Source organism: Trichechus manatus, unplaced genomic scaffold, assembly GCF_000243295.1.
Source record: "Trichechus manatus latirostris isolate Lorelei unplaced genomic scaffold, TriManLat1.0 scaffold00040, whole genome shotgun sequence".
Lineage (NCBI taxonomy): Eukaryota > Metazoa > Chordata > Mammalia > Sirenia > Trichechidae > Trichechus > Trichechus manatus.
In genome coordinates this window covers 12,581,866-12,609,687 of record NW_004443976.1, presented here as the reverse complement: position 1 = coordinate 12,609,687, position 27,822 = coordinate 12,581,866, and the positions used below count along the sequence as shown (strand labels likewise).

Genomic DNA, 27,822 nt, shown 5'->3' with positions numbered 1-27,822 from the left:
GGTGTCTGGGGTCTTAAAAGCTTGTAAGCAGCCTTCTAAGATGGATCAGTTGGTCCCAACCACCTGGAGTAAAGGAGAATGAAGAACACCAAAGACACACGGAAAGTATTAGCCCAAGAGACAGAAAGGGCCACATAAACCAGAGACTTCATCAGTCTAAGACCAGTAGAACTAGATGGTGCCCAGCTACCACCAATGACCGCCCTGACAGGGAACACAACAGAGAGTCCCAGATGGAGCAGGAGAAAGGTGTGGTGCAAAACTCAAATTCTAGTAAGATCAGACTTAATGGTCTGACTGCGACTGAAATTACCCTGGAAAGCACAGCCCCTGGATTCGCTATCAGCCCAGAACTAAAACAATTTCCGAGGCCAACTCTTCAGACAGGGATTGGACTGGACTGTGGGACATAAAGTGATAATCGTGAGGAGTGTGCCTCTTAGCTCAAGCAGATACAAGAGACTAAATGGGCAGCTTCTGTCCGGAGGTGAGATGGGAAGGCAGAGAGGGTTAGGAGCTGGTTGAATGGACATGGGGAATCAGGGGTGGAAAGGAGGAGTGCGCTGTCACAGTGTAGGGAGAGCAATTAGAGTCACATAACAATGTATGTATAAATTCTTGTATGGGAAAAGATTTAAAAACAAAGAAAGAAATCTGAGGAATGTAGAATTAGAAGGGAAACATTAGAGCAAAGAGAAAGATAAACAGAACTTGGGGTAGTTAGGGGGTGTTAGCAGGGATCCCAGAGGTTGGGAAGAATGTCTGTATTCCTTACAGACTATGGTGGACCCCACAGCTCATTTGTCTCGTAATATTTGTTTCTCCAAGATGGAGGGAGAAGCCCAAGATACCCTGGGCCTGGCTTTCCAGTTCAGTCACGAAAAGACAGGCTGAGGGTTGGACGTTGGGTCCCTGAGGAATAGACAAACAGCAGGGGCTGGAGGGAGGGACCAGGATTAACCTCTCAACTTCTTTAAAGGAATGCTGAGTACAGCCAGTTCCAGAATAAGTAAATCCTAGTAGTTTAGAGATGCCAGTCTGGTTGGAAGGGAGTCTAGAAGGCTTATCTGGATACCACGTTTGCTTAAAACGCAAATTGGCAACATATAAGAAAGGGGCCCAATTTCATACCTGTTCCACCACTGATGTCAGGGAGATAAGTACAGGAGAGGAGCCTGAGTCAGTCTCCGCCAGGCAGAGCCTCAGTATCCCTGTTCCACCTCTTGATGTTCTAGATGACTCCAACCTTTCATTTGTCCTGTGTCGGCAATCAAGCAGTGAGTTGATAGATAGCTGCCATCAAGTCAACTCCCATTCATAGTGACCTTATGTACAACAGAAAGAAATGCTGCATTATCCTCAGGATCACTGGCATATTCGAGTCCACTGTTGCGGCTATTGCGCCAATCCATATTACCAAGTGTCTCCCTCACCCTCGAGGACCCTCTACTTCACCAAACACAGTGTCCTCCCCGAGTGATTGATCCCTCCTGATGATGTGTCCAAAGCAAGTGGGTCAGACAATGTTCTATTGTAATCCGTAAGGCTTTCATTGGCTAATTTTCAGAAGTAGAAAGCCAGGCTTTTCTTTCTAGTCTGTCTTAGTCTAGAAGCTCTGCTGAAACCTGTCCAGCACGGATGACCCTGCTGGTATTTGAAATACTGGTGGCATAGCTTCCAGCATCACAGCAACACACAGGCCACCACAGTACAACAAACTGACAGATGGGTAGTGGAAGCAGGCAGTACTGCTAGGGAAATCACACCCCTGAGCAAACAGGTAAATTCATGGTCACCAACCTCAAGCAGGGTCTCAAGTTTGCCCAGCATTCCTGTTATAATTTTTCAATCAGCACCCTCTCATTTCTCTCAGAGTCTATTTTAAACTTTTTCTCTCTCATTTCTCTGATACGGGCTTCACCCCTAAAAGCCAGGTCCTTCCCAGCCACTTCACAGAGAACCTACAAGTCACCAAATGGGATGTTTCCCCACCCCTCATTTTAAAGTTTACCTGCTGCCATGCTCATTCTTTCTCCTTTTTCTCTTGTTACAAAGTAAGAGTTGTCTCACCTTCTAAGGCAGAGTTTCTCATCATTTTTTTCCATTATTCTCCCCGTATGGAGCAACGGGGTGCAGTGGTTAATTGATATGACTGCTAACCAAAAAGTCACCGGTTCAAATCCACCAGCCGCTCCTTGGAAACCCTATGGGGCAGTTCTACTCTGTCCTATAGGGTCGCTATGGGTCGGAATCTACTTGACCACAACAGATATTTTTGTTTGTTTTTTTTAAGGAGTCATTGAGTGGTGCAAATCGTTAAGCACTTGAGTACTAACTGAAAGGTTGATGGTTTGAACCCACCCATAGGCGTCTCAAAAGAAAAGCCTGGTGATCTACTTCTGAAAGGTCACAGCCATGAAACACAGGGTTGCCACGAGTGGGAACAGATTCAAAGGCAACTGGTTTTTGTTTTGTTTTGTTAATGGAGCCTTTTAAGACATTCTTTTCCTAATCACTCCCCACCCTGACCCCATGAAATTTTCATACCACAGATACATCATATATCTGTTTATATATTGTGGCCTTTGTAGGGCCGCAAACTATTGTAATATCGAAGATGCTGTTGCCCAGTCCCCTCTGAAAATGCCTAAGACTAGTTCATCCGTACATTCTAGGGATTTCGTCTCCTCCCTCGGGGCTTTCCCCTTATCCTTTACACTCTCTTTCTCCTGCATCTCAACCTCTCCCTCTCAGTGGCTCTGCTGGTCCCCCATCTCCAGCTACGGCTCTCTTGCTGTTCCCTTCAAAGCCTTGTTTCTTGAAAGGCATGCTACACGCCAATCTGCATTCAGCCTCCATCTCCCTACTGAACCTGTTCTCCATAGTATCACAATGAACTCTGTGTCCCCCTACACTCACACTCTTTCATCCAGCAATCCCACATAAAAGAACTTTTAGCAGCACTTGCCTAAAACCAGTTGCCTTCAAGTCGATTCCGACTCATGGTGACCCCATGTGTGTGAGCATACAGTTGGGCTCCCTAGGGTTTTCAATGGCTGATTCTTGGAATTAGATCACCAGGCTGTCTTCCAAGCTGCCTCTGGGTGGACTCGCACATCCAGCCTCTCAGTTAGCAGCTAAGCGTGTTAATCTTTGTACCACACAGGGACTTCAAGATATCAAAACTGAATGCTGTGCTTCACCCCAACTGTTTCTGGCCAGCTGAAGCTTTTAAATGACCACGAACTTTAAGTAACCCTGGTATGCTAGACCCTGAGTGGACCTACTTAAGACCCTCCTAACTAAAGAACAGTGGGACTTCTTTCAGACAACTGTGTACAAACCTGTGGATTCATTCCAGCCTCTCCAGGGTATAAGTTTTTAAGTTTTAATTAACATAAACATTATGAACACGCCCTTTCTAGCAGTTAAAAATCCCTGACTTAACCACTTCCACGAACTACTCAGTCAATGTCTTCTCTGGTGTATTCCTTCTGTCTGACAAGTAAAGAGAATCAGCTTTGCTGTTTGTTTTTATTTTGTTTGTGTGTGTATTTGTTTGTTTAGCTCTAGTGGTTTTTCATTCTTTGCACCCTTGGTCTTGAACTCTAACCCATACAAATAAAACCACAGCCTTTGTAGCATTGATGATATATCACAAAACATCAACAGAGGAACGGCTGAATACACTGCCAGCTAGTCGTAGGAGAGAATGCCATGCAAGTGTTTAGACGAATGAGCCCGATGTGTAATGACTGAGCTTCAAAGATTTTCATGAGCTGTATCTCTTAAGTGAGAAAAGCAAGCTGCAGACAATTGTGTATAGCAGATGTCTATAAAAATGGCATGGCAGAGGCGTCATCTGACCTCCTCTAACTTCACAAGGAGGGAAGAAAATCAAGATCAACAGCCCGAGGCTGACTGCAATGAGGGGGAGGTCAGACATACCTCGTCTGGCCAACCTTTTAACCAGTTCTGACACCAGGCTTCCCTCCCATGGCACTCTCCACCTCTCTGCTGGGTTAGATAATTCCTTGCAATGGTCACACAGAATTCACAGACAATACTCACAGTTATGGGGTTTATTAGGGAGGTAACAGGTTACAATTCAGGATCAGGAAATGAGGCAGGATACAGTTCTTCTATCAGGACAGCCTCTTCTCAACTATGCCCACAGGCAGGCCTCTCTCTGGCCCTCAGTCCCTCCGCCAGGCCTCTGCCCTGCTGAGGCAAGGGTTACAAAGTTCTTTTAGCTCTGCCGACAAGTGCCCAGAAGCACCCCACACATACACACTCCACCAAGTAAGCTTCAGCGCAAAGGCCCTCAGCTCTCTCGCTCCTTGGGTCTGCTCCAACAATAAGTGCCCAGAGACACCCCACTCCACCAGCAAGCTTCCTGCCCAAAGGCCCTCAGCTATCTTGCCCAACAGGTCAGGAAGCCCACGGTGATGTCTCCTGCTGGTCTGCAGCTCTCCCGGTTCTGCAGCCTCTGCTGACACCTTTTCTTGGGTGCTGCTTCTCACCATCTCAGGTGTTACAGCTCTCTCTTTAGGAGGTTCTTGGCACAGAGAACCCTGGGTACAAAGGACATGCTCCACTTTCAGTACTTCTTCTTGGTGGTGGTGAGGTCCTCTCTTCCCATCTCTGGGATGGCTCATTTTAAGCCTAGTGGGATGGCAACACTGACCAATCCCCTCGGTGGGCCACAATTACCTTATTTGCCTAGTCTCACCCAATCACTTGGGTGGGAGTTAGAAGACCATGGTGAGAAAGGCCATATAAAATCGATCCATCTTACCGCAGTGTCTTAGTTATCTAGTACTGCTATAGCAGAAATACCACATAGTGGGTGGCTTTAACAAACAGAAATTTATTTTCTCACAGTTTAGGATTCTAGAAGTCTGAATTCAGGTTGTCAGCTCTAGGGGAAGGCTTTCTCTGTCAGCTCTGGAGGAAGGTCCTTGTCTCTTTGAGCTTCTGCTCCTGAGTGGCCTTCATGAGGCCTGGCATCTCTCTTTTCCCATCTCTGCTTACTCGCTTGCTTAATCTCTTTTAAATCTCAAAAAAGATTAGCTCAAGATACACCCTACACTAATCTTACCTTATTAACATAAGAAAGGCAGCCCATTCCCAAATGGGATTATAACCACAGGCATAAATCTGTTGCCTGTGAGTCAATTCCAACTCATAGCAACCCTACAAGACAGAGTAGAACTGCCCCATAGGGTTTCCAAGGCTGGAAATCTTTATGGAAGCAGACTGCCACATCTTTCTCCCATGGAGTGGCTGGTGGGTTTGAACCATTGACCTTTTGGTTAGCAGCCAAGCACTTATCCACTGTGCCACCAGGGCTCCTACCACAGGCATAGAGGTTAGGATTTACAACACATATTTTGGGGGGATATAATTCAACCCATAACAATGGGGCACAGATTTTTTAAACAACCAAAACCAAACACCTTTGTAAGTATATGCATGTTCGCACATGACTCTATGAACCTACAGAAAGTTGAGCCTTTGACCTTCACTTGAGGATACTTGCCAGGGTTGGGGCAGCAAAGGTCGGGGAGGAAAAGGAGACAAATACTGAAAGGGAAAGAATCTGTCAGCTTTTTTTCTCTAAATGGCATAGAAAGCTACCTGGAAGCAAAGCTTTCGCTCTTCACTGAACCCTGAGTGTCCTCTCTTGGACACCCTTTTGAAGCCCACAAAGACTCTCTCTTCCCCACCTGATCCTTCCCATCCCCCACTCCTTACCCCAATACTCCCTTGGTATGCAGATGAGGAAAAGCAAAAAACCAAACCTGTTACCAGCAAGTTGATTTTGACTCAAGGCAACCGCATGTATTACAGAATAGAACTGCTCCATAGGGTTTTCTTGGCTGTAATCCTAATGGAAGCAGATTGCCTGCCCTTTCTTCCACAGTGCCACTGGGTAGGCTCGAGTTGCCAACCTTTAGGTTTGCAGTCAAGGAGCCTTGGTGGCACAATGGTTAAGCACTCAGCTGCTAACCAAAAGGTTGGCAGTTCGAACCCACTCAGCTGCTCCATGGGAAAAAGACCTCGTGATCTGCTCCTGTAAATATTACAGCCCAGGAAACCCTATGGGGCAGTTCTACTCTGTCACATGGGGTCTCTATGAGTTGAAATAAACATGATGGCACCTAACAACAGATTAGTAGTTGAGCTCAAACTTTTGCGCCACCTAGCCAGCAGATGAGGAGGAGGGGGTAAATTTGTCTAGAGGGCCCAAGACACTACCTGGAAGAAGAGATTGAGACTCTGATTCTTTTTGACATTGTTCAATATTAATTAAGTTCTCTCTGAAAGATTGAGAAGGTCCCAACAGAGGTTCACCAGCAGGAGAGAACACCAAGGGTCCCAAAAGGGAACACTCTGTGAGGAAAGTAGGTGTCTGGTCTAATGAGCACGTTAAACACCCAAGGCCCAAAGGCTTAGGGGGCTGAGGCTGGACATGGCCCTGGCACGGTCCCCTGGGCCAGCCATCTGAGCACCACAGTCATGCTTTGGGGACCTTCTTGAGCTTGTGTGAACTAAAACACTGTGGAAGTCCAAGTGTGTGTCACTGCTGTGGCCTATGCAGGAATCCCTGCAGCACTAGAAAAGGACCCACTGGATAGTGCAGGACAAGGTTCCCCAGCTACATGGGACAGCGCCAGAAGCAAGTGACGGCACTGGGAAAGGAAGTGCTGGACTTCCTGCTAATAGGGGCAGGTGAGTGCTCAAATTACTAACTGGAAAAACAGGTGATAAATTTCTACTCTGAAACCAGCTCATATGATTATATGACTTAAAATTATATACTTTCTAATGTTAGGTTTGTATGTCCAATGTGGAGGTGCCCTTAATGGAGAGGTCCAAATACATATACCCCAGTACCAAATGCAGGCTCCAAACACTAACATACCCATTGCCGTCGAGTCGATTCCGACTCATAGAAACCCTGTAGGACAGAGTAGAACTGCCCCATAGGGTTTCCAAGGAGCACCTGGTCGATTTGAACGGCCGACCTTTCTGGTTAGCAGCTGTAGCTCTCAACCACTGCACCACCAGGGCTCCGAACACTAACGTAGCAGGGACAAGTGAGTTATCCTCAAAACCTCCTGTAGTTTGAGCCAAATTGGCATAGGAGAAAAAAAGGGGATAAAATATTCTCGCGTTTAGAAAAGCACTTGGGCAAGCTTTTTAGGCTATGAAATGTGAGGTCCATCTCCCTCACCCACACCACCTGGCCTAGAGAGAGAAGTTTTGATAAATCATTCTGCTAAGTGGGGTCACGGGAGCTTGGAAGAGGAGAGGCTGCAGCTTTGACCTGCACGTGCGGCACCCATGAGCGTCCCTACTGTGATGGGCCGCGGCAATATCAAGCCCTGGCTCCTTCCTGGGGCACACGGAAAAACAAAAAGGTAGTGCATGTTCTTAAAACGGAAAAATTACAAAAGAAGTGGGAGGAAGGGTCTGGAGGGTAAGAGCCCGACTGGGAGACTGGAGCCTGTGGAGGGACTTGGAAAAACAGTATGTGGTGGGGAATGTGGAGGGATTTCTAGCAAGAGTGATGCTGACATTCAATTGGAAATTGCTTCCAGTCTGTAAATCACAGAATAACAGCAGCTAATACATCCAGGGACTGTTTGCCAGGCATTGTTCTAAGCGTTTTACACGTTACCTCATTTAGCATATGCAGTCGCTGGGATTATTGTTCCCAATTATTCACTCCTCCTGTGCATGTGACCTTGCAGTACACTAGAGTGGGTAGAAAAGGAGTCACAAAACAGCAGAGAAGCAGGATGATTCAGGAAGTAGATATGGCGGAAACTCTTCCAGGCACAGGTGACCCAAGAAGGATGTGTGAGGAAAGGCCAGATCCTGCTACTACCAAACCAAACCCAACCCAACCCAACCCAACCCAACCATTGCCATTGAGTTGATTCCAACTCATAGCGACCCTACAGAACAGAGTAGAACTGCCCCCATACGGTTTCCAAGGCTATAATCTTTATGGAAGCAGACTGCCACATCCTTCTCCCAAAGAGCAGCTGGTGGTTTCAAACTGCCAACCTTTTGGTTAGTAGCCAAGTGCTTTAACCACTGCGCCACCAGGGGGCCCTCCTGCTATTACAGGGGGCGGGAATTTGAGCCATTTTATGTGGATATTACCCAATAGGGTGACCCCAGAAAGCTGGGGGCTGGCAAGTGGCCTACACCCAGTTCTGAGCACAGAGGATGTCGGCAGGAGTGGGCCTAGAAGATAAGAAGGGGAATGGCACCGAGGAAGGATCAGACACTTCTGGGGGCTCGGAGGCTGGAAGGCAGGACTAGAACCCCTCTCACTTATCCCCACCAATACCAACGCTCCAAGTCTTTTCTGAGGGTCTGGGAAGATATTTAAGAAGCCATGGTGGCGCAGTGGTTAAAGCGTTTGACTGCTAACCGGAAGTCTGGCCAGAAAAAGATGTGGCAGTCTGCTTCTCTAAAGATTACAGCCTTGGAAACCCTATGAGGCAGTTCTACTCTGTCCTATAGGGTCACTATGTCCATTGCAACTCAATGGCAATGCGTATGGGGCCTCACCCAGGTCACCAGACACATCCTCTCTGAGCCAAATGCTTATAGCACCCTGGACCAAGAAGACCCAGCTAGGGACCTGTGCAGGAGGCTTCACCTGATACCTGTGTGGGTGATAAGCCAGAGCCTGAATCTACTGTCTAATGTTTATGATGTCCCTAACCAGCACCTGTCCCACTGCTGCTCCCTGGTGTCCTGTCCTGAGATCCATGGGGGACCAGAAAATAGCTTAGGTGGGGGTAAGGGGGAGAGTGGGATAAGGATAAGAGGAAAGATGAAAGAAGTAGAGCCTCATGCCCAATACAACTATTTACATATAATTTTTGTAGGACTAAATGAAATTCCGGCTGGGAAGAAAGCACCGGGGCTAGTTAGCTGAGGCCAGAATGAAAAGGAACCTGGAACATACCGAGGGGGAAGGAGCTACATCCACCTCAGTTCATGGTCATAGCCCACTGTATGCTGGGTCCCTAAATGACTCCATACTGCACCCTAACACCTGTCCTGGTCCCTAACATTTTCTGCACCCACTATGGAGGCTGGAGAAAATGAGGCTTTCACTGCCCTGCCTCAGTTAGGCCTCTCAAGATGTCCGGTCCATGGTGTCTGGGTCTACCTGACATCCTAAAAACCAGGTGCCAGTCGAGTCTAGTTGACTCTGACTCATGATGATCTCATGCGTGTCAGAGTAGAACTGTGTCCGATAAAGTTTTCAATGGCTGATTTTTTGGAAGTAGATTACCAGACCTTTCTTCCAAGGCACCTCTCGGTGGATTCTAACCACAAACCTTCCACTTAACATTTGTGCCTCCCAGGGACTTCACCTGGGGTCCTAACGCCATATGTGTGGAATGGGGTTGGGGGTGGGGAAAAGGGAAAGTCTTTGCGCTGTTATTTTCCAGGTTCTAGGCAGCCTGAAAAGGAGCCCTGGTAATACAGTGATCAGGCAAAGGGCTGATAACCGAAAGGTAGCAGCTCTCGGGGAGAAAGATGTGGCAGTCTGTTTCCGTAAAGATTACAGCCTTGGAAACCTTATAGACAGTTCTATTCTGTCCTATAGGGTCACTGAGAGCCAGAATCAACTCCACGGAAGCGGTGTTTATTTGTGCAGCCTTGTCATTTATTGAGAGATTGTGCTCAAAGGTGGTATAGATCAGGAACTGAAGGACCTGGGCCGGTACCGGGTCCCAGTCTAGCAGCTGAGCACACTCCGGGCCCACTGCCCTCCCTAGGTCCCAGCCGAGAAAACCTGAGGCTTTCGCCATTTTACCTAAGACGCAGCCACCCCCCTGCCCCGCCCCTCCCCCCGCCCCCACACACTTTTCCCCCTAGCTCCCCAAAATGTCTGGAAACTTGGGGAATTGCTCTCACCCTTGCTCCCTCCAGCCTCGAGGCTCCTGCACCCAGGCCTCCTGGGATAGGGCAAGGGGTTCAGGGAGGCCCCGCCATACCCACCCTTTGGCCTCACCGTGGCCAGGTTCCCTTTATGTTCCTGCAGCTGAGCTCCGAAGGGGAAGCACAGCCCTTCCCCACAGCCCTGCTTCACGAAGTGCAGGTTCGGGCTAGTCTAGGGCGGGGACATGGCAGCGCCTTCCTGTTGCGCGATGGGCGGGGACGCAGATCCATCTCTTTAAGGTCCGGAACTGGCCTCGAGGCGCCTGGACACCGCAGCGAGTGGTTCTGGGCAGCGGTCGGGAGTGCAGCGCCGGACCGAGCTCCCGCTCGCCTGCGCTGTCTGGGGCACCATGGGCCGCTACCGCATCCGCGTGGCCACCGGGGCCTGGCTGTTCTCCGGGTCGCACAACAGCATACAGATGTGGCTGGTCGGGGCGCGAGGGATGGCGGAGCTGGAGCTGCAGCTGCGGCCCATGCGGGGCGAGGTCAGCGGCGGAGCCGGGCCGGCCACGCGGGGTTCGAGCGGGAGGCAGGGTCAGGACGCGGGAGGCCGAGGACAAGATGAGGCGACAGGTGCGGCTGGGTCTTCCAGGCAGTAGGGGCGCCGGCGCCGAAGGCGGGGCAGAGAAAGGGTCAGGATCCCGGGATCCAGACTGGGGCTCAGGCCCCTTCTCCCTACTCCTGCCTCCAAGTGACCCCAGAGCCAGTACAAATGTGCCATTAGTGGTCAGACGTGACACTCCTCCCGAAAGCAGGGAGGGAGCTCAGTTGAAGGTTCTCATGTGAGTGAGGATGCTTAAACATGATTAGAGACACGAACCGAACCGCGGGCCACGCAATGCCTCTCTCGTCTTCCCGATGAAATGCGCGTCTAAGACCCACGGTGCAGGTTGTCCTAAGCAGAGAATGGGGTGATGATGTCTTTGAAGGTCTTGCTAAACTAAGCAGCTGCTCCTCCAACAAAACGCCTCTCTGCGGTCTCCGCCACTAAGTCTCGCCGGTTCTGACCCCACAGGAGGAGTTTGAGCAAGACGTCCCCAACGACTTGGGGCCACTGCAGTTCGTGAAGTTGCGCAAACACCACTCCTTGGTGGACGACGCGTGGTTTTGCGACCGCATCACCGTGCAGGGCCCCGGGGCCTGCGCAGAGGCGGCCTTCCCGTGCTATCGCTGGGTGCGGGGACAGGGCATCTTGAGCCTGCCCGAGGGCACCGGTGAGGGGGCAGGGTCGGGAAGGGGGTGCAGGGCCTCGAAGACTTCTGGAGGGGTCAGGATAGGCTAAGGAAGGTCGGAGGGGTCTAGAGAAGGGGTAGGCAGAGGCAGATTAACTGTGGGAAATCCGGGATGCTAAAGAGCAAATGGGAAAATAAATTGTTCACATGGGGATACAAGGCGCAGCTGGTGACGCTGCGGCCAGGAAGTAAGTGATCTGGAGATTCTGTCTTCAAGAAGGTGAGGACAGGGAATCAGTGGCAGAGATGATGACGAACAGAAGAGCCAGAGTAAAAGTATAAAGGTGATGTCTGTGGGACTCAGAGAGAGTTAGGGCAGGGACAGGTGAGGTTAACACATGGAATAGGAGTGATGAGTGAGGGGTAAGCAGGAGACAGCTAAGGGAGATAAGCTCTGACTGGAGAGCTGGTAAGGCTGGAAGGCCACGGAAGACAACTGTAGGGACAAGAGAGCATGTTGGCAGGGGGTGGGGATGAAGGAAGATGGAAACTATGGAATTTGTTACCGTGGGAAACAGGGAAGAGAGATGAATAGAGAATTGAGGGCAAGTGGAGGTAAGGATGGGAACATGAAGTATGTGTCTTTCAGAGACAAGTGAGCAGAAGAACAGATGAGAATAGGAGCAGGTCACTAAATAGAGACTGCCATGGTAAATCCAGGAAAGGTGAAATCAGGTAAAGACAGGTGAAGGTGTGGACAAGTGAGGCCAGGACATGTGAAATTAACCAAAGTAATATGTAATCAAAGATAGGTATGGGCATGTGGGTGGTTAAGATTTTATCACCCTAATTAAGGTGATTTATCCAATCATAGAGATTGATGAAATAGCGTCGGGCAAGGGGAAGATGAATTACGGGACAAGAAAGGGTGTCAAACATAGAATTTCTGTCTCAAGGCAAGAGCTGAGATAGGTGAAACCGGAGTGCAAGGCAAACAGGAGTGCAAGATGGGATTAACATGTCTGGGGATCAATCAAGTGAAGCAAAGGCAGAGTTAAAAGCAACAGAGCTGACAGTAAACATGGGAAATGACAGCAGGGGATAGCACAAGACCAGACCAAGCAGTGTGGTGAATCCTCTTAATGCCTGCCCAGCCTGCCTGGCGGGAGACAACCCCTTGGACGTGTTCCAGAGGCATCGAGAGAAGGAACTGAAAGAAAGACAGCAGATCTACCGGTAACCACCCACCCACAGGCCTCCCAACTGGCCTATCCCGTCCCCAACCTTGCGCCCATCACTGACCCTACCCCTTCCCTGAACCCTTAACCCCAATTCCTAGCTGGGCCACCTGGAAGGAAGGATTACCCCTGACAATAGCTGCAAACTCTAAGGATGAGCTACCTCCAAATGAGAGATTCCACGAGGAGAAGAGGCTGGACTTTGAATTGACACTAAAGGCAGGGTAAGGAAAAGGTCAGGGTGGAGTGAGGGCTGGAAGATCCAAGAATGGGGTGGTATGTGGTGAGGGGCTGAGGGATCAGATGATGGGTTCATGCTTGGATACCTGTCTTAGGATTCTGGAGTTCACCCACAAGCGTGTTTATACCCTCCTGAGCTCCTGGAACCACCTGGAGAATTTCAATCAGATCTTCTGCAGCCAAAAGAGTGTGCTGGCTGGTCAGTGATTCCCCAGGTCTCCATAACCCCCTAATGGCCCCTTTTGATGACCCATCCATCCACCATACTCCGTATCCCTCCCTCCCAACCCCCATAACTCCCTGCCAAATGAGAACTATCATGCCTGGTCATCTCACAGAGGCCTCAAGAATGTAAAGACAGGGGCTGAATAGGGGTGGTCATATGCCTGGATCCCTGGAGGAGAGACATCTAGGCTGTGGTCAATATCCTCCTCCCCACCCCCCAGAAAAGGTTCACCAGTGCTGGCAGGACGATGAGCTTTTTGGCTACCAGTTCCTCAATGGCGCCAACCCCATGCTGTTGAGACGTTCCACATCTCTGCCCTCCCGGCTAGTGCTGCCCTCGGGGACAGAGGAGCTTCGGGCCCAGTTGGAAAAAGAACTCCAGGTACCTCCTCCCACCCTCCGTTTTTCTCTCCTTGACAATGTGGTAAGGAGAACTGGTGAAGAGGAGAAACCAAAGATGAATGCAGTGGAAGGGAGGCTGCAGGAACCCACTGCCCTTGGTGCAGAGTCCTGCACCTCTTAAAAAATCTAGAGATGTTAAAGTATGTAGAGAAAAACCTATGAGGAGCTCCCAGCATGAAGGACGTAGGATGGATCCTAAGGGCATGGATGGGGCCAGAAATATTAGTAGAGACAACATTCCTGGCTGGATATCAGTGCTTAGACACCAGTGTCCATGGGCAAGGAGAAGGTGGGCAAGTGTGCTGTCAGGTGGGGACAATCGGGAGCTTTTCTGGAGAAGAGCTGGGTTTCCAAGAGATGAACTGGACATGAAGAGGACAAGCCGAGGCAGATGTGTGTATGTGCATATACATGTGTGTGCTGTGTTTGGTGGCAGTTAGGGGAACCTCCCTCAATTCCTTGACAGATCGGGGGAGGTAAGGGCAAGGAGTAAAGGAGGACTTGCTGGGCTGGTGGGACCAAACACAGGTAGCAGGCAATAAGAGATTGGGAGATGATGGGGAAAGGGGCCTGGCCATCTTGACAAGGGGGGGTGCTTAGGAAATACCTCCCATGGTCCTAAATTCATATCAGCAACCACATATCAGCAAGACATTTCCCCTCACTAGGCTTGTTTCTTCACTTTAAAATGAAAGAATTGGACCTAATGATCTGGTTCTGCCAGTAGGATTCTGGTACTGATACAGAATGATAGCGAGAAGCTACACTCAATACCTTTAAATGTCTTGCCCTTTGTCTTGTTCTCTGGGGGTAGACTTTGAATTCTAATTATGGATACTTCCTCCTTTCCCCAGAACGGTTCCCTGTTCGAGGCTGACTTTATCCTGCTGGATGGGATTCCAGCCAATGTGATCCAAGGCGAGAAGCAGTATCTGGCTGCTCCCCTCGTCATGCTGAAGATGGAACCCAATGGGAAGCTGCTACCCATGGTCATCCAGGTGAGCCCCTGGGCATCCCCCTCCCAACACTTCTCTGTCCCCATCACCTTCCACCCCAGGAACCCAGACCCCTGGCTCTTGGCTCCCAAATCCCAACCTCACTCAGCAACACCTATCTTCACGTCACTCTGTGTTTGCTTGCAGCCTGGTCTTCCTTTACTCACTTAACTGGAATTACTTGTTCAACAGTCTTTGTGGTCTTTTGGAGTTATCCTGTAGCCCAGTGGTTCTCAAACTTTAGTGTGCATCACAATCACCTGAAGGGCTTGTTGAAACACAGGTTGCCAGACTCCACCCCCGGACTCTGATGCAGTAGGACTAGGATGGTGTCTTAGTCATCTAGTGCTGCTATAACAGAAATACCATAGTGAATGGCTTTAACAAAGAGAAGTTTATTCTCTCACAGTCCAGTAGGCTAGAAGTCCGAATTCAGGGTGCCGGCTCCAGGGGGAAGCTTTCTCTCTCTGTTGGCTCTGGAGGAAAGTCCTTGTCATCAGTCTTCCCTTGGTCTGGGAGATCTCAGCGCAGGCACCTCAGGTCCAAAAGACGTGCTCTGCTCCCGGCACTGCTTTCTTGGTGGCATGAGGTCCCCCTGTCGCTCTGCTCGCTTCTCTCTCTTATATCTCAAAAGAGACTGGCTTAAGATACTATCTAATCTTGTACACTTCATCAATGTAACTGCCACTAATCCATCTTATTACATCACAGTGACAGGATTTACAATGCATAGGGAAATCACATCAGATGACAAGATGGTAGACAATCATACAATACTGGGAATCATGACCTAGCCAAGTTGACAGATTATTTTTGGGGGATACAATTTCAATCCATGACAGATGGGGACTGAGAACTTGCATTTCTAACAAGTTCTAAAGTGACACTAATGCTGCTATTTCAGGGCCATGCTTTGAGAATCACCATTCAATCTTTCAGAGGCCTCTGACACTGGACACCCATTCTCTCTTCAGTATCTTTTCCGTTTCCACCAACCAGCCAGCTGACAAGTTCTGTCAATTATCTCACAATCCAGCTTCTCCTTCCCATTCCACCATCCTAATGCAGACCCCCATCACATTTCTTCCAAACCACTGTTAGGCCTCCCTTACTGGTCCCTGATTCCAGTCTCTCCTCCATCCAGGCTGACCAACATGGCACTCACACAGCCCCACAGCTAGTTAGAGGCAGGGTGGAAGGGTTTTCATTCCTCATGTTAGATTACAACCTCCTGGAAGGCAATAATCTTATTTTAGTCATCTGTTTCCTCCAGAATGCTAAGCATAGTGTCGTATGTATACTGGAAGTTCAATAAATGCTTAATTCTCTTTCCCCAGCTCCAGCCTCCCAACTCCAGCTCCTCCACCCCACCACTCTTCCTACCCTCAGATCCTCCACTTGCTTGGCTCCTGGCAAAGTCCTGGGTCCGAAATTCAGACTTCCAACTGCACCAGCTCCAATATCATTTGCTGAACACTCATCTGGTGGCTGAGGTCATCGCTGTTGCCACCATGAGGTGCCTCTCAGAACTGCATCCTCTCTTCAAGGTACAGGCTCAACCCTCCCGGTCCCATCTCTCTTAGACCCCAGAGAAGGGAAACAGCCTAATACGAAATGATATAGCAACAACAAAAAATCTTTATAACAATCTGCAAATGAAGAAGGGGTGAAGAGAGGGAAGGATGTAACAGTATCTTGACTTTTGTATTTTTATTAAGTCAAGTCACTTAATGTTTCTTCAGGACATATTATAAGGCAGGCCTCTGAAATTCTCAGAATCTGTTGCTGTGTGCCGTCGAGTTGATTACGACTCACAGAGACCCTACAGGACAAAGCAGAACTGCCCCATAAGCTCTTCTAGGCTGTAATCTTTATGAGAGCAGACCGCCACATCTTTTTCCCATGGAGCGGCTGGTGGGTTTGAACTGCCAACATTTTGGTTAGCAGCTGAGTGCTTAACCACTGCACCACCAGGGCTCCTCTCAGAAATCTAACAATCTAGAAATTGGCTTGGAGTATAGCAGGAATATAGCTAGTAAAACAAAAGCCTTATTCCTGCTTTAGGAGACTTACTATTTAGCTAGGAAGACAAGTGGTATCCATAAGAACCAACCAGAGAACAATATCTGGAAATAGAGTTTAAAATCAATAGAGACAGCCTATCAACACTATAGTATAGATGGAGAAATATCAGTATCAACCCAACTAAAGATTCTGCTAAACAGAAACAGATCATAAAGCAAGGAGAGTAGCCCAGTAGGGCTACTTACATGTGCCTAAGAGAGAGATGGATAAAGACATGCATTAGCATGGTGGTGATGGGAATGGAAGGGAAAAAATCAAGGACTTGGTGATGGGAGAAAGAGCAGCTGCAACAGACCTGGGTGTAAGACTGAAATGAGAAAGATCAGTGCTTCTGCAACACCCAGGAGCTGGGTGTCTTTTACCAGCCTATACTATAATTTTAAAAAACAGTAAGTCCAGTATCCATTTGTCAAGCAGAAGGCAACAAAATAAGACTTGTGATAGTTTAAAAAATGTTTTCAAAAGTTTCTGAACCAGGGAAACTGTCAAAAGCAGTAACAGGAGAAGTCATAAGTTTGGGGTCAAAGATGAAGTGCTCAGTTTTAGACACCGAGTTTGAAGTGTTGGCAAGACCGCAAGTTGAGTACTTGGCAGGCATAACAACTGAATGCGTTTCTGCTGGGGCTTCCACCTCTACCCTCAAACCTGGCCAAGAGTAGATGTGGCCTCTTTGGATTCTGGGATAACACAGACAAGATGAAGACCACTCTGATGAATAGTCTTGGATTTATCGATCTCATGCTGTCTCCTGCATTGCCATCTTTTGCCCTGAATAGGTTAAGCCACTCTTCACACCTGAGCCTCCCATTATTAGTTCAGCCCCTCCCCATGTGTCTCTATTAGGACACACAAGAGGGCTAAGGCTGCACATGTCATCAGGTTACCTGTGCAGGCTGTGGATTCTGACTGCCAGGGTCTGAATCCTGGGTCAGTACTTACCAGATGTGTGCTTCAGTGTCTTCACTCTAAACAGGGATAAAAGGATCTCTATCATGGGTTGTTAAAGGACTAAATGACATAATCAAATGATGTGACACAGACTAAATGCTACAAAAAACAATTCTGGCAAGGAGGGGGAGGAGTTGTTTGTCGTTGGGTATCTTTTCTCCTCGTGTGGACTCTGGGCTTTCTAGGACACTCAGCATCTTTCCATGAACTTTCTGAAGTTTCAGACCAAGGTGAGCTGCTTTGATCTTGGCACCAGGGGTATCACTTGGGTCTTTCCCTGTGTCCAGGATCAACAAGTCAGATGTTGTTGTTGTTAGATACCATCAAGTCAGTTGCAACTCATAGCAACCCCACATATAACAGAATGAAACGTTGCCCAGTCCTGCACCATCCTCACAATAGTAGGCATGTTTGAGCCCATTGTTGCAGCCACTGTGTCAGTCCGTCTTGTTAAGGGTCCTCCTCTTTTTCGCTCATCCTCCACTTTACCAAGCATGATGTCCTTCTATAGGGATTGGTTCCTCCTGATAACATGTGCAAAGTAGAGACACTTTGTCTCGCTATCCTTGCTTCTAAGGAGCATTCTGGCTGTACTTCTTCCAAGACAGATTTGTTCATTTTTCTGGCAGTCCATGGTGATAATCAATATTCTTCACCAACACCATAATCCAAATGCATGAATTCTTCTTCAGTCTTCCTTATTCATTGTCCAGCTTTTGCGTGCATACGAGGCGACTGAAAATACCGTGGCTTGGGTCAAGCACATCTTAGTCCTCAAAGTGACATCATTATTTTTCAATACTTTAAAGAGATCTTTCACAGCAGATCTGCCCAATGCAATGCATCATTTGATTTCTTGACCACTGCTTCCATGAGCATTGATTGTGGATCTGAGTAAAATGAAATCCTTGACAACTTCAATATTTTTTCCGTTTATCATGATGTTGCTTATTGGTCCAGTTGTGAGGATTTTTGTTTTCTTTATGTTGAGGTGTAATCCATACCAAAGGCTGTAGTCCTTGATCTTCATCAGTAAGTCCTCTTCACTTGCAGCAAGCAAGGTTGTGTCATCCGAATATCACAGGTTAACGAGTCTTCCTCCAAACCTGATGCCACGTTCTTCTTCATATAGTCCAGCTTCTCAGATTATTTGCTCAGCATATAGATTGAATAAATCAGATAAATACTAAAATAGCATGAATCCTGTATACCAACTGGTGGAATATGAAGACAAAATAGTCCAAGACAAACGAGATGAACATGAGGATCAGGTGGCCTTTTTTACTAGCTCAGGAAAAGCCTCACTGGAGCTGTGGCAGGCTGACAACACTCCTCTACTGAAGCAGGCAGCTCGATATGGCTCCCCTAACTCTGGCTGAAGATACCCTCTCCATCCTTCACCCAAAAAAACTAAAATCACCAAGAGTAAAAGGACCAGAGGTCTGCTTTGAAAATGAACAGAGAGGCTAGTTTAAGCTTTGAGGATGTGAATAACAGAGAAAGTATCAAAAAACATCAACAGTCAAGGGGCTGATTCTTAACAGACACCTATACTCAAGGTGGAATTAACAAAGGCAATGATAACAAGTACTATTTGAGAACTTCTGTGTGCCAGGGACTGTGCTAACACTCCTCATAATCACTCACCTAAGCATCACTCCAGCCCCCTGAGGTAAAAGACCTTGTTATTCCCCTTTGACAGAACAGAAGATCACCAATTAAGGGTTTATTATCTTGGCCAAGTTTCAAAGAGAGTGGTGAACCACAGACTCAAACCATGGTCAGTCTGGTTCCAGAGCCCGACTCAGGGGCCTCAGAAAGCATGAGAGTGGGTGATCAGAGAAGCAGGAGACCAGTTGGTCCAAGCAGCCACAAGGAGGAAGGCATCTAGAGAGAGAAGGCCACCACCTGGGCCCCACTTCCTACACAGAAGCGCCCAAGCATGGCCTCCGTTAACCACCCCCTCCACTCCACTCCGCCCTAGCTCCTGGTCCCCCACATCCGCTACACCATGGAAATCAACACCCGGGCCCGGACCCAACTCATCTCAGAAGGAGGCATATTTGATAAGGTAGGTAAGGAAGGAATGGGATATGGGGCCACCTAATCCTCTATGACCTCCTAATTCTCTCTATGACCTCCTGCTACCTTCAGGGTCCCAGACCAGTGATGTATAAATGCCCTGCCCCTTTTATACCCCTGACTTTAAATCTGAAAACCCAACAGCTGAACCCTTTATATGGTATTCCATGACTCTGAGACCTGCTTTGTCCCTCAAGACCTCTCAACTCTCTTGCTCTAGGCTATGAGCACAGGAGGAGGGGGCCATGTGGTCTTGCTCCATCGAGCAGGGGCACAGCTGACCTACTGCTCCCTCTGTGTTCCTGATGACCTGGCTGACAGGCGCCTGCTGGGACTCCCATGTGCTCTCTATGCCCATGATGCTTTAAGGCTCTGGGAGATCATTGCCCGGTAGGTGAGAGCGGGAGCTGAGACATGGAGGGAGGTGGGGGTGAGTGGTGAGAGGCTCTGGCTTGAGGTCTGCATGAAGCAAAAAAAAAGCTAAAAAAAAAAAAGGAGAAAAAGGAAGATGGTCTAACCAGGACTAGCACAAAGATAAAGCCTACGGAAGGATGAAGAAGAGTGAGGAGACGGTGGGGAGGGTCTGAAAAGGAAGAGACTGGCATAGGGGAGAGAGCCCCAGTGGGGAAAGCTGTGGGTGGGGAGACTCTGGGATCTGCAGGGATCAGGGTTTTTGTTAGGAAGACCATATGCAGGGAATTCCAGAAACTAATGACCCACTTCCCTGACCTCTCTACAGTAGTGAGTAGCAAGGGCTGGGCAATGTCCCAAAAGGCAAGTCTGGCAGGATCTGTTCCAAGATGCAGTGAGGGGCGGCTGGGCAGAGGCCACAGAAAAGAGGAGAGGTCAGAGCCTCGTACTCTCAAAGAGCTCACCTCCCTGTCCCTGGCAGGTACGTGGAGGGGATCGTCCACCTCTTCTACCAAAGGGATGACGTCGTGAGAGGGGACCCTGAGCTGCAGGCCTGGTGCCGGGAGATCACTGAGGTGGGACTGTGCCAGGCCCAGGACCGAGGTACTATCCTCCCCAGAGACAGGAGCTCCTCTCAGCCCTGCCCTTCTGGGGACAAGACCCCAACCCCTCAGCACACCCCTCCCTCCACACCAAAGCCTCTAAATCCCATTCACGCCCAACAGACTGTCCCAGTGGAGGACACTTCTAGATACCCAACAATTGTCCTCCCAGATACCCTGGCTGTCAACCCCTATTCCCATCCCCCAGCTGCAGTCACAGATGCCCCTAACTTGTCACAGCGTGGGGACCAACCAGGCCAGAATCACAGCGAACCGTTTCTGTCCAGCCCCTGTAGATCTCTTCGTGGTTCCCTACCTCGCTACCTAAGGATATAAATGGGGAGATGTTCCCAGTGAAGTCCATAATGTCCCACTCTGGTTCTCCCTCTCTTTTCCTCCTGCTTGCTACTGTCCAGCACACACAGGTGGCCCACACTTACCAAAGTACAAGGTCATTTCTAAATGCAAATGCAATACTGTTTACGCTTTGGCTGACACCTGAACTTAGCTCCTAGACCCCAGGGCTCACATTTCTTTAGCCAGTCCACCCCCACTATGATCCAGTCACTATCTTTATTCCCTCCCTCATTGTAATCAGTGAGGAAGAAGCAGCCTCTCTTGAGCTCATCCCAGGTTCATACTCCTCTAGCACCCGTGAGCTAGCCTGGAGCGCTCTGAATCATCCCGCAGCCCCTGCCCCTTTGTACTTCTGACCAACACCTTGAATTGCATACTCTGCCTCCGTGCGACCAAAACCAAACCCACTGCCGCTGAGTGGATTCCGACTCATAGCAACCCTATCGGACAGAGTAGAACTGCCCCCATAGGGTTTCCAAGGAGCAGCTGGTGGATTCGAACTGCCAACCTTTTGGTCAGCAGCGTAGCTCTTAACCACTGCACCACCAGGGCTGCACAGCAAGCATTTACAGGGCAGCTGTTATGGCCAGGCCCTGGGAATGCTGAAAGCAAGAAACCAACACCTGTGCCCTGGGGGATCTGGGGCTCCACCACCCCCTACCATTGCAGGACCAAACTTTCTTTAGCACTTCTCAGTACTATCCCTCAGGCACCACATGCCCCAAAAGATTCTACTCCCTTCCCTTGGCCATCTTTTCCCCAAACAATATTTACATTTGGAAATTTACAATAAACATTCTCGAGTTCATTTTAACTTCCACTAATTGTCTCTCACTATCCTCTCCCCTTACTCTCCCTCGTTGTCATAGTTCACCTTTGCCTAATTTTCCCAGCATCCTTTTTAGAGGAAGCTTGCTACAATTAAAAACAGCATGGAATCTGCAGTCAGGAACCCGAGTTCAAGATCAGCCTCTGCCTTTTGCCAACTATACAATCCTGACAAGCAGTTTAATCTCTCTGGCCTTTAATTTTCTTCTCTATAAAATGGGAATAATTGTATTTGTTCTACTTAACTGATGGGATTATGGGGTCTCTGAGCCCCACCTTCACTGTAAAATGAGTGGCCTGGGGTAACCATCTGGGAAGCCCCTCCTAGATGTGCCACTAGAAACCCATGACTTTTCTTAACCCACCTTATAACTTAGACACTTACAATCCCCTCTCTGGGAACAGGAGGAAGCATCCCTAAATTCTTTATCATTTTTTGGGGCAGGGGACATTTGATCACTCAGACCTTTTCATCCCCAAATCTTCCCATGAAAACAGCAATTTTTATTTATTGAGCACTTACTACATGCCAGGTAATCGATACATTATCTCATTTATGAGGTCGTTGTTGGGTACCATCCAGTCAATTCCAACTCCTAGTGACCCCATTTGAAAGGGCAGAAATGCCCCATAGGGTTTTCTTGGAGGTAATCTTTACGAAAGCAGATCACCAGGTCTCTCCTCCCTGAAGCCGCTGGAGGGGCGTGAACAGCCAACCTTTCAGTTAGCAGCCAAGCACTTGTTTGCACCACAAGAACTCCTCATTTATAAAGTAGGATGGTCCAGATTTTACAGGTGAAGAAATTGAAGTTCAGAGAGATTAAACAATTAGCCTAAGGTAACCCGAGCTATAGGAAAACCCTGTGGAGTGCAGTTCTACTCTGACACACGTGGGGCTGCCATGAATTGGAATTGACTTGATGGCACTGAGTTTTTAACCCAAGCTATAAATGCTTGAGCTAGGACTGAAATCCATGTCTGATGCAAATGTGTTTTAAGAAATGAGCCAACACCCATCTATTATATAATACGGCCATCCCAAGACATCAGCCTTTCTTTCCTTTCATGCTGGAGCCTCTAAATCTTGTTCTTTCTTGGCCAGGTTTCCCTGTTTCCTTTCAGTCCCAGGCTCAACTCTGCCATTTCCTAACCATGTGTGTCTTCACCTGCACTGCCCAGCATGCAGCCATCAACCAGGGCCAGGTAGGGACAGCCAAAAGCCCAGGACCCTGAGGGCAAGTGTCTGGACCTTGGGATGCCCAAGGCAGACAGGTGAGGGTTAGGACCCTAAGCACCAGCGTTCTGAGGGCTGCAGTTTCTTCCCCCAGCTGGACTGGTATGCCTGGGTCCCTAATGCCCCATGCACAATGCGGATGCCCCCACCCACCACCAAGGAAGATGTAACAATGGCCACGGTGATGGGGTCACTACCTGATGTCCGGCAGGCCTGTCTTCAAATGACCATCACGTGGCATCTGGGTCGGAAGCAGCCAGACATGGTGAGAGGGGACTCTGCGTAGGGGGAAATGTTGGAAGGGAACCATTAGAGTGAGGGGCTGGGCTCTGAGCTCATCTGCCTTGGGTCTGGGAGCTGACTGCTCCTTTGTTCTTGTCTCAGGTGCCTCTGGGACATCACAAAGAAAAGTATTTCTCAAGCCCCAAAGCCAAGGCTGTGCTAAAACAATTCCAAACAGATTTGGAAAACCTGGAAAAGGAGATTACAGCCCGGAATGAGCAACTTGACCTGCCCTATGAATACCTGAAGCCCAGCCGCATAGAGAACAGTGTCACTATCTGAGCCCTCAGCTGCCCCAGCCAGAAGACTCCAGATCAGCTCAAGAACTGGTGTTTACATCTTGAGTTTCATGCTTCCATAAAGTCCTGCTGCTAAGGCTCTATTTCCTCCCCCAATTAAGCCACCTACATCAGCATCCCACGAGCCCAGGGGGCAGCAGACTTCCTCTGTAGAGGGCCAGAAAATACGTATTTCAGGCCTTGTGGGCCACACAGTCTGTCACAACTACTCAACTCTGCCACTGTAGCAAGAAAGCAGCCACAGACAAAACAGAAAGGAATGAGTGTGACTGTATTCCAATAAAACTATTTATGGACACTGAAATTTGAGCTGCATGTGTCACAAAATATTATTCTTCCTTTGTTTTCCAACCATTTGAAAAATGCAAAAGCCATGCATAGCTCGAGGGCTGTGCATAGGCTGGCTTTGACCCTCATAGCTATACCGTGCACTAGCATGAGGCACTGACTCTACTTCCAAATCACCCCAGATCATCTGGGGATGGTGGAGGAGCATTTCTGGAGAAATGAATTACCTTGGCGAATTCTCCATTCCCAGGAACCAGACTTCATCCTTGGTGGCCAACCTACAAAATCCTGACTCTGTTCTTAACAACTTTCCCGCCACCCCTATTCCTCCTATTCACACATGTACCCCAAAAGTCCCTAAATAAGAATAGTGTTCCTAGAAACAACCTAAATGTTCATCAACAGACAAATGGATAAAAAAGAAAATGTGGTACGTATATACATACAGCGGAATGTTACTCAGCCATAGAGAGAAATGAAGTATTGATACATGCTACAACATGGAGGAACCTTGAGAGCATTATGCTGAGTGAAGTCAGTCAATCACAAAAGAACAAATATTGTATAATCTCACTCATATGAAAGAGCTAGAATAGGCAAATGTATAGAGATCAAAGTTTATTAGTGGTTACCAGGGGTGGGAAAGAGGGAGAAAGTAGGAGTCATTCTTCAGGAAGCACTGAGTCCTCGTTTACGGTAATGGAAATTTGGCAACAGATATTGGTGATGGTTGCACAACATGGTTAATGCAACTGACGTCACTAAATTGTACATGTAAAAATGTTAAGTTAGCAAATGTTTTGTAAAAAAAAAAAACGAATGATGTTTGTAGGGCAGAATAAAAACCTTCACCCGAAATAGGCTTCCCTCCCCAGACAGGCAGTCCCAAACAAAAGAAGTATGAAATTCATGTTTCAAGGCCACTCTTCCTGCCCTTTAGTACCCTGCGATCTCCATGTGTTTCCCAGGTTCCAAGTTCTCTTATACAACTCCTTTAAGAACAACCTGCATAAAATAAGTGGAAAAATACCACAAAGTGATTCTAACCACTGAATGTCTGTTTGGTTCTGGAACCTCAGGATCAAAATGATCCTTCTCAGTCAGGCTGTGATCACTGTCCTCACTAGCTCACTGCAAAACTGTGGCTGTCAAACCCCTCCATTTCCCTGAGTACTTATTACAAATCTTTCACTAATTAAGTATACAAACTTTTTTTTGAAGGGGTGAAATAATCATGTTCTTTTAAAATCTTGTACCCTACTTCAAAGGATCTATAGACAGTTTCCTAAGTTTACAGTAAGGAAGCAAAGTGATATTTTTGTGTACTTATTCGTTTCTCCAGGAGTCCCTGGGTGTCACAAACGGTTAAGCTCGCAGCTACTAACCAAAGGTTGGCAGTTCAAGCCCACCCGAAGGTACCACAAAAGAAAGGCCTGGTGCTCTGCTTCCAAAATCCCTATGGAGCCCAGTTTTACTCTGCAACACATGAAGTCGCCGTGAGTCAGAACCGACTGGAAGATATCTGAAAGAAGTTTCATTCCTTCAGTACATTTAGCAGGACTGCTCGCCTTCACAATTTTTTAGTCCAGTCTGCTCTCTGCACTTTTCCTAGATTTAGCATACAGTTTTCTAGATTTAGCATACAGTTTTCCAAGTGTCGGTAACAAAATTTTACTTAAGAGAAGCATTTCCAGTGCCTTTCCTGAGAACTCTCAGCAATTTTAAAGGGTTCTGGCCACCACAGCACGCTTGGCTTCTGGAAGGGGCTCCAGTCTCTCTCTACTGTGTCTGAGTATCTATAAAAAGGGGAGGGGTTAGTAGAGAGAGGGCAGAGGCCCTCCCTCTACCGATGCAAATCTCTATATCTCACTTACCATTGCCCCATCACAGGATGCCACCCCAGACTAAGGTATCTGAAGGAAAAATCAGACGATTCCAGTCCTCCATCCCTAAGAGCCCAGGTTACCAGCAGCTCAACAACGCTAGACTCTTTCCGAGGCCTGATGACGGCTGTTCCTCGTCACGTGACCGGCCAAACCAAGTCACGTGAGGAACCGGCTCCTTCCATTGCCATTTGCATAGGGGTGAACCCAAGAAGCAGGAGGCCCTCGCTCCACCGGTAGTCATGCCCCAGCAACACAGGTCAAGAAAGGCCTCCAGAAAATCTTCTGTCATTTCACACACTGCCTTATCATGCCAAATTCCGACAGGACTCCGAGGCACCCAGCGTTCTCCGCCCGCCCCCACCCCGGAACGGTGGTTGGGTCCGAAGGCCACGCCTCTTGGTTGCCCTCCCAGCTCTCCATCTTCCGCGGCGCGAGCCCCCCAAGTCAAGCCTGCTTTCCTTCCGCGCATTCTTGGCTTTCTCTCCCTCCCGTTCTAGTAGGCCCACATCTAGTCGATCCTCGACTCCCTTCTTCATGGCGTCGCTTCTGTGCTGTGGGCCCAAGCTGGCCGCCTGCGGCATCGTCCTCAGTGCCTGGGGAGTGATCATGTTGGTGAGAGGACCGCCCGGCGAGAACCGAGAGGGCCTGAGAGGCTCCGGGGTTGGAGGGCTGGGAGGCTAGGAGACTACGGGTTTTAGAAAGCAGGGGCAAACTGGAACGGCTGCCTGATTAACTGGCCTCTAGAGAAAGAGGCAGAACTGAGATTGAGAAATGGGGAACCGGAGCGGAGGAGGGGAGCGGGGGTGCTGGAACCTGGAATGGGAGCCGGGACTGGTAAATCTGGGGACTCCTCAAGGTAAAAGAAAAAAGAGTTATAGCCCCGAGAGATGCTTGAGCTGAATGGAAGGAGTTGAAATGGATAGCTGGGGCCCTGTTTCCCCAGGACCCTATCTGCCCCCACTCCGGGAGAATACAATCATATGAAGAAGTGCCGATTTCCACTCATCCCTTCCGCCCTGTCCCGTGATAGTGACACCCCTGGGGAGGAAGATAATCTTGAGTTCTGGGAAAGATGGGTTGCTCACTACTCCTGCGCTTGCCTCAGCTACTCATCTCAATGTCACAGCCTTACACCCTCTTCCAGGTGGCTGAGTCTGAATCCAGCAGTAACCACCCCTAATCCTAGCTTGTTCTGGTTATTCCCATCTCCAGGTGGTGCGGCAACATCAGAAGTGGGAGGGGCTTAGGGAGTGACCTGGAGGGCAGGTACCTGAGTTCTACAACCAACTCATTCATTTTTTTTCAGATAATGCTCGGGATCTTTTTCAACGTCCATTCCGCTGTCCTTATTGAGGACGTTCCCTTCACGGAGAAAGATTTTGAGTAAGTAGTCGTGTAAGGAAGGCGGGCAAGTGGTAGGTGGCTAGGCAAGTGAGAGGTGGCTGGGCCTGTGATCAGAATTATGGGCGGGGAATTGAGGGAAGCTGGATACTTGGGGACCCCCCAAGGCTACTGGGAGCGTTAGCAGTCTTGGGAGTCAGACCTCAGAGGCATTCTTAAACCCACCAGTTTAGGTGTGGCGTCTTTAGGTATTTTACCTGACTTCTCTGTGCCTCGGTCCACCTCTGCGAAATGGGTGCTATGATAGAACTCACCCCATAGTGTTGTGGAAAATGAGTAATACACGTTAATGCACTTAGAACAGTATCTGCCACATAAGTGCTTAGTAAATGTTGGCTACTGTTAATATTTCTGACATTTCTTTGTCTAATCCCCACCCCCAGGAATGGCCCCCAGAACATATACAACCTTTACGAGCAAGTCAGCTACAACTGTTTCATTGCCGCGGGCCTTTACCTCCTCCTCGGAGGTTTCTCTTTCTGCCAAGTTCGGCTCAATAAACGCAAGGAATACATGGTGCGCTAGGGCACAGACCTGTTCCCACCTCCAGCCCCCTCCTCTATTTAAAGACTCTGCCTGCGCTCGGTGCCGCCACCCATTTGGCGCCCTCTGCAGGACTGGGTTTCCCTGGCGAGGGACTGAATCCCTTGTTCTTCACTCTACGGCGCCCGGCCCCCTTGCCTCGTCCCGTACCACAATAAAGAGAAACTGCTCTCTTAAGCCTTGTGTCCGTGCTTGTGTGAGGTGGCGGACACGGGACTAACGTTGGACGTCGGCCTCCAACTGTGGACCCCTCAGCGGAAGTAGAAGCAGAACCCGGAAGTGGGGCGTGTTTTCCACCTCCTTTTCCCTGGGGGCGCGGAGGC

The 27,822-nt window shown here is 48.8% G+C and overlaps 2 protein-coding genes and 2 long non-coding RNA genes across 5 annotated transcripts in view; 2 read left to right on the top strand and 2 right to left on the bottom strand.

Moving 5' to 3' along the window:
- Positions 1-4,115, bottom strand: part of LOC111820506 (uncharacterized) — a 39,660-nt gene extending 35,545 nt beyond the window's left edge. The window contains exons 1-2 of the long non-coding RNA XR_002824059.1: positions 4,072-4,115; positions 1,132-1,325 (exon numbers count right to left, since the gene is read on the bottom strand). This is a non-coding gene — a long non-coding RNA (uncharacterized LOC111820506). The remainder of the gene's footprint in view (positions 1-1,131; positions 1,326-4,071) is intronic.
- Positions 4,116-4,185: 70 nt separating this feature from the next.
- On the bottom strand, positions 4,186-25,643 carry LOC111820505 (uncharacterized). Of its 2 annotated transcripts, none has more exons than XR_002824058.1 (3): positions 25,544-25,643; positions 22,998-23,078; positions 4,186-4,224 (listed from the first exon to the last, which is right to left on the bottom strand). It is a non-coding gene; the product is annotated as an uncharacterized LOC111820505 (long non-coding RNA). The 2 variants fall into 2 exon arrangements; XR_002824057.1 differs by lacking the exon at positions 4,186-4,224 and adding an exon at positions 15,239-15,484.
- On the top strand, positions 10,259-24,140 carry ALOX12 (arachidonate 12-lipoxygenase, 12S type). The gene is made up of 14 exons (XM_004376069.2): positions 10,259-10,466; positions 10,997-11,195; positions 12,308-12,389; positions 12,493-12,615; positions 12,727-12,830; positions 13,078-13,238; positions 14,113-14,256; positions 15,591-15,800; positions 19,271-19,357; positions 19,589-19,758; positions 20,261-20,382; positions 22,669-22,769; positions 22,895-23,065; positions 23,185-24,140. The coding sequence occupies exons 1-14, from the start codon at positions 10,332-10,334 to the stop codon at positions 23,362-23,364; spliced, it is 1,989 nt and encodes a 662-aa protein (XP_004376126.1). The 5' UTR covers positions 10,259-10,331; the 3' UTR covers positions 23,365-24,140.
- Positions 25,644-25,983: 340 nt separating the features above from the next.
- Positions 25,984-27,744, top strand: RNASEK (ribonuclease K). The gene is made up of 3 exons (XM_004376068.2): positions 25,984-26,167; positions 26,862-26,938; positions 27,340-27,744. Exons 1-3 carry the CDS (start codon positions 26,090-26,092, stop codon positions 27,479-27,481), a joined length of 297 nt encoding a protein of 98 aa, XP_004376125.1. The 5' UTR covers positions 25,984-26,089; the 3' UTR covers positions 27,482-27,744.
- The last annotated feature ends 78 nt before the right edge of the window (positions 27,745-27,822 follow it).

Bases quoted from the DNA above. Each gene is read 5' to 3' on its own strand.
- ALOX12 (XM_004376069.2), top strand. From the start codon at position 10,332: ATGGGCCGCTACCGCATCCGCGTGGCCACCGGGGCCTGGCTGTTCTCC. The intron at 11,196-12,307 runs GTGAGGGGGCAG...ATGCCTGCCCAG, and splicing joins GAGCCTGCCCGAGGGCACCG to CCTGCCTGGCGGGAGACAAC. The intron at 19,358-19,588 runs GTAGGTAAGGAA...CTCTTGCTCTAG, and splicing joins AAGGAGGCATATTTGATAAG to GCTATGAGCACAGGAGGAGG.
- RNASEK (XM_004376068.2), top strand. From the start codon at position 26,090: ATGGCGTCGCTTCTGTGCTGTGGGCCCAAGCTGGCCGCCTGCGGCATC. The intron at 26,168-26,861 runs GTGAGAGGACCG...ATTTTTTTTCAG, and splicing joins CCTGGGGAGTGATCATGTTG to ATAATGCTCGGGATCTTTTT. The intron at 26,939-27,339 runs GTAAGTAGTCGT...CCCCACCCCCAG, and splicing joins TTCACGGAGAAAGATTTTGA to GAATGGCCCCCAGAACATAT.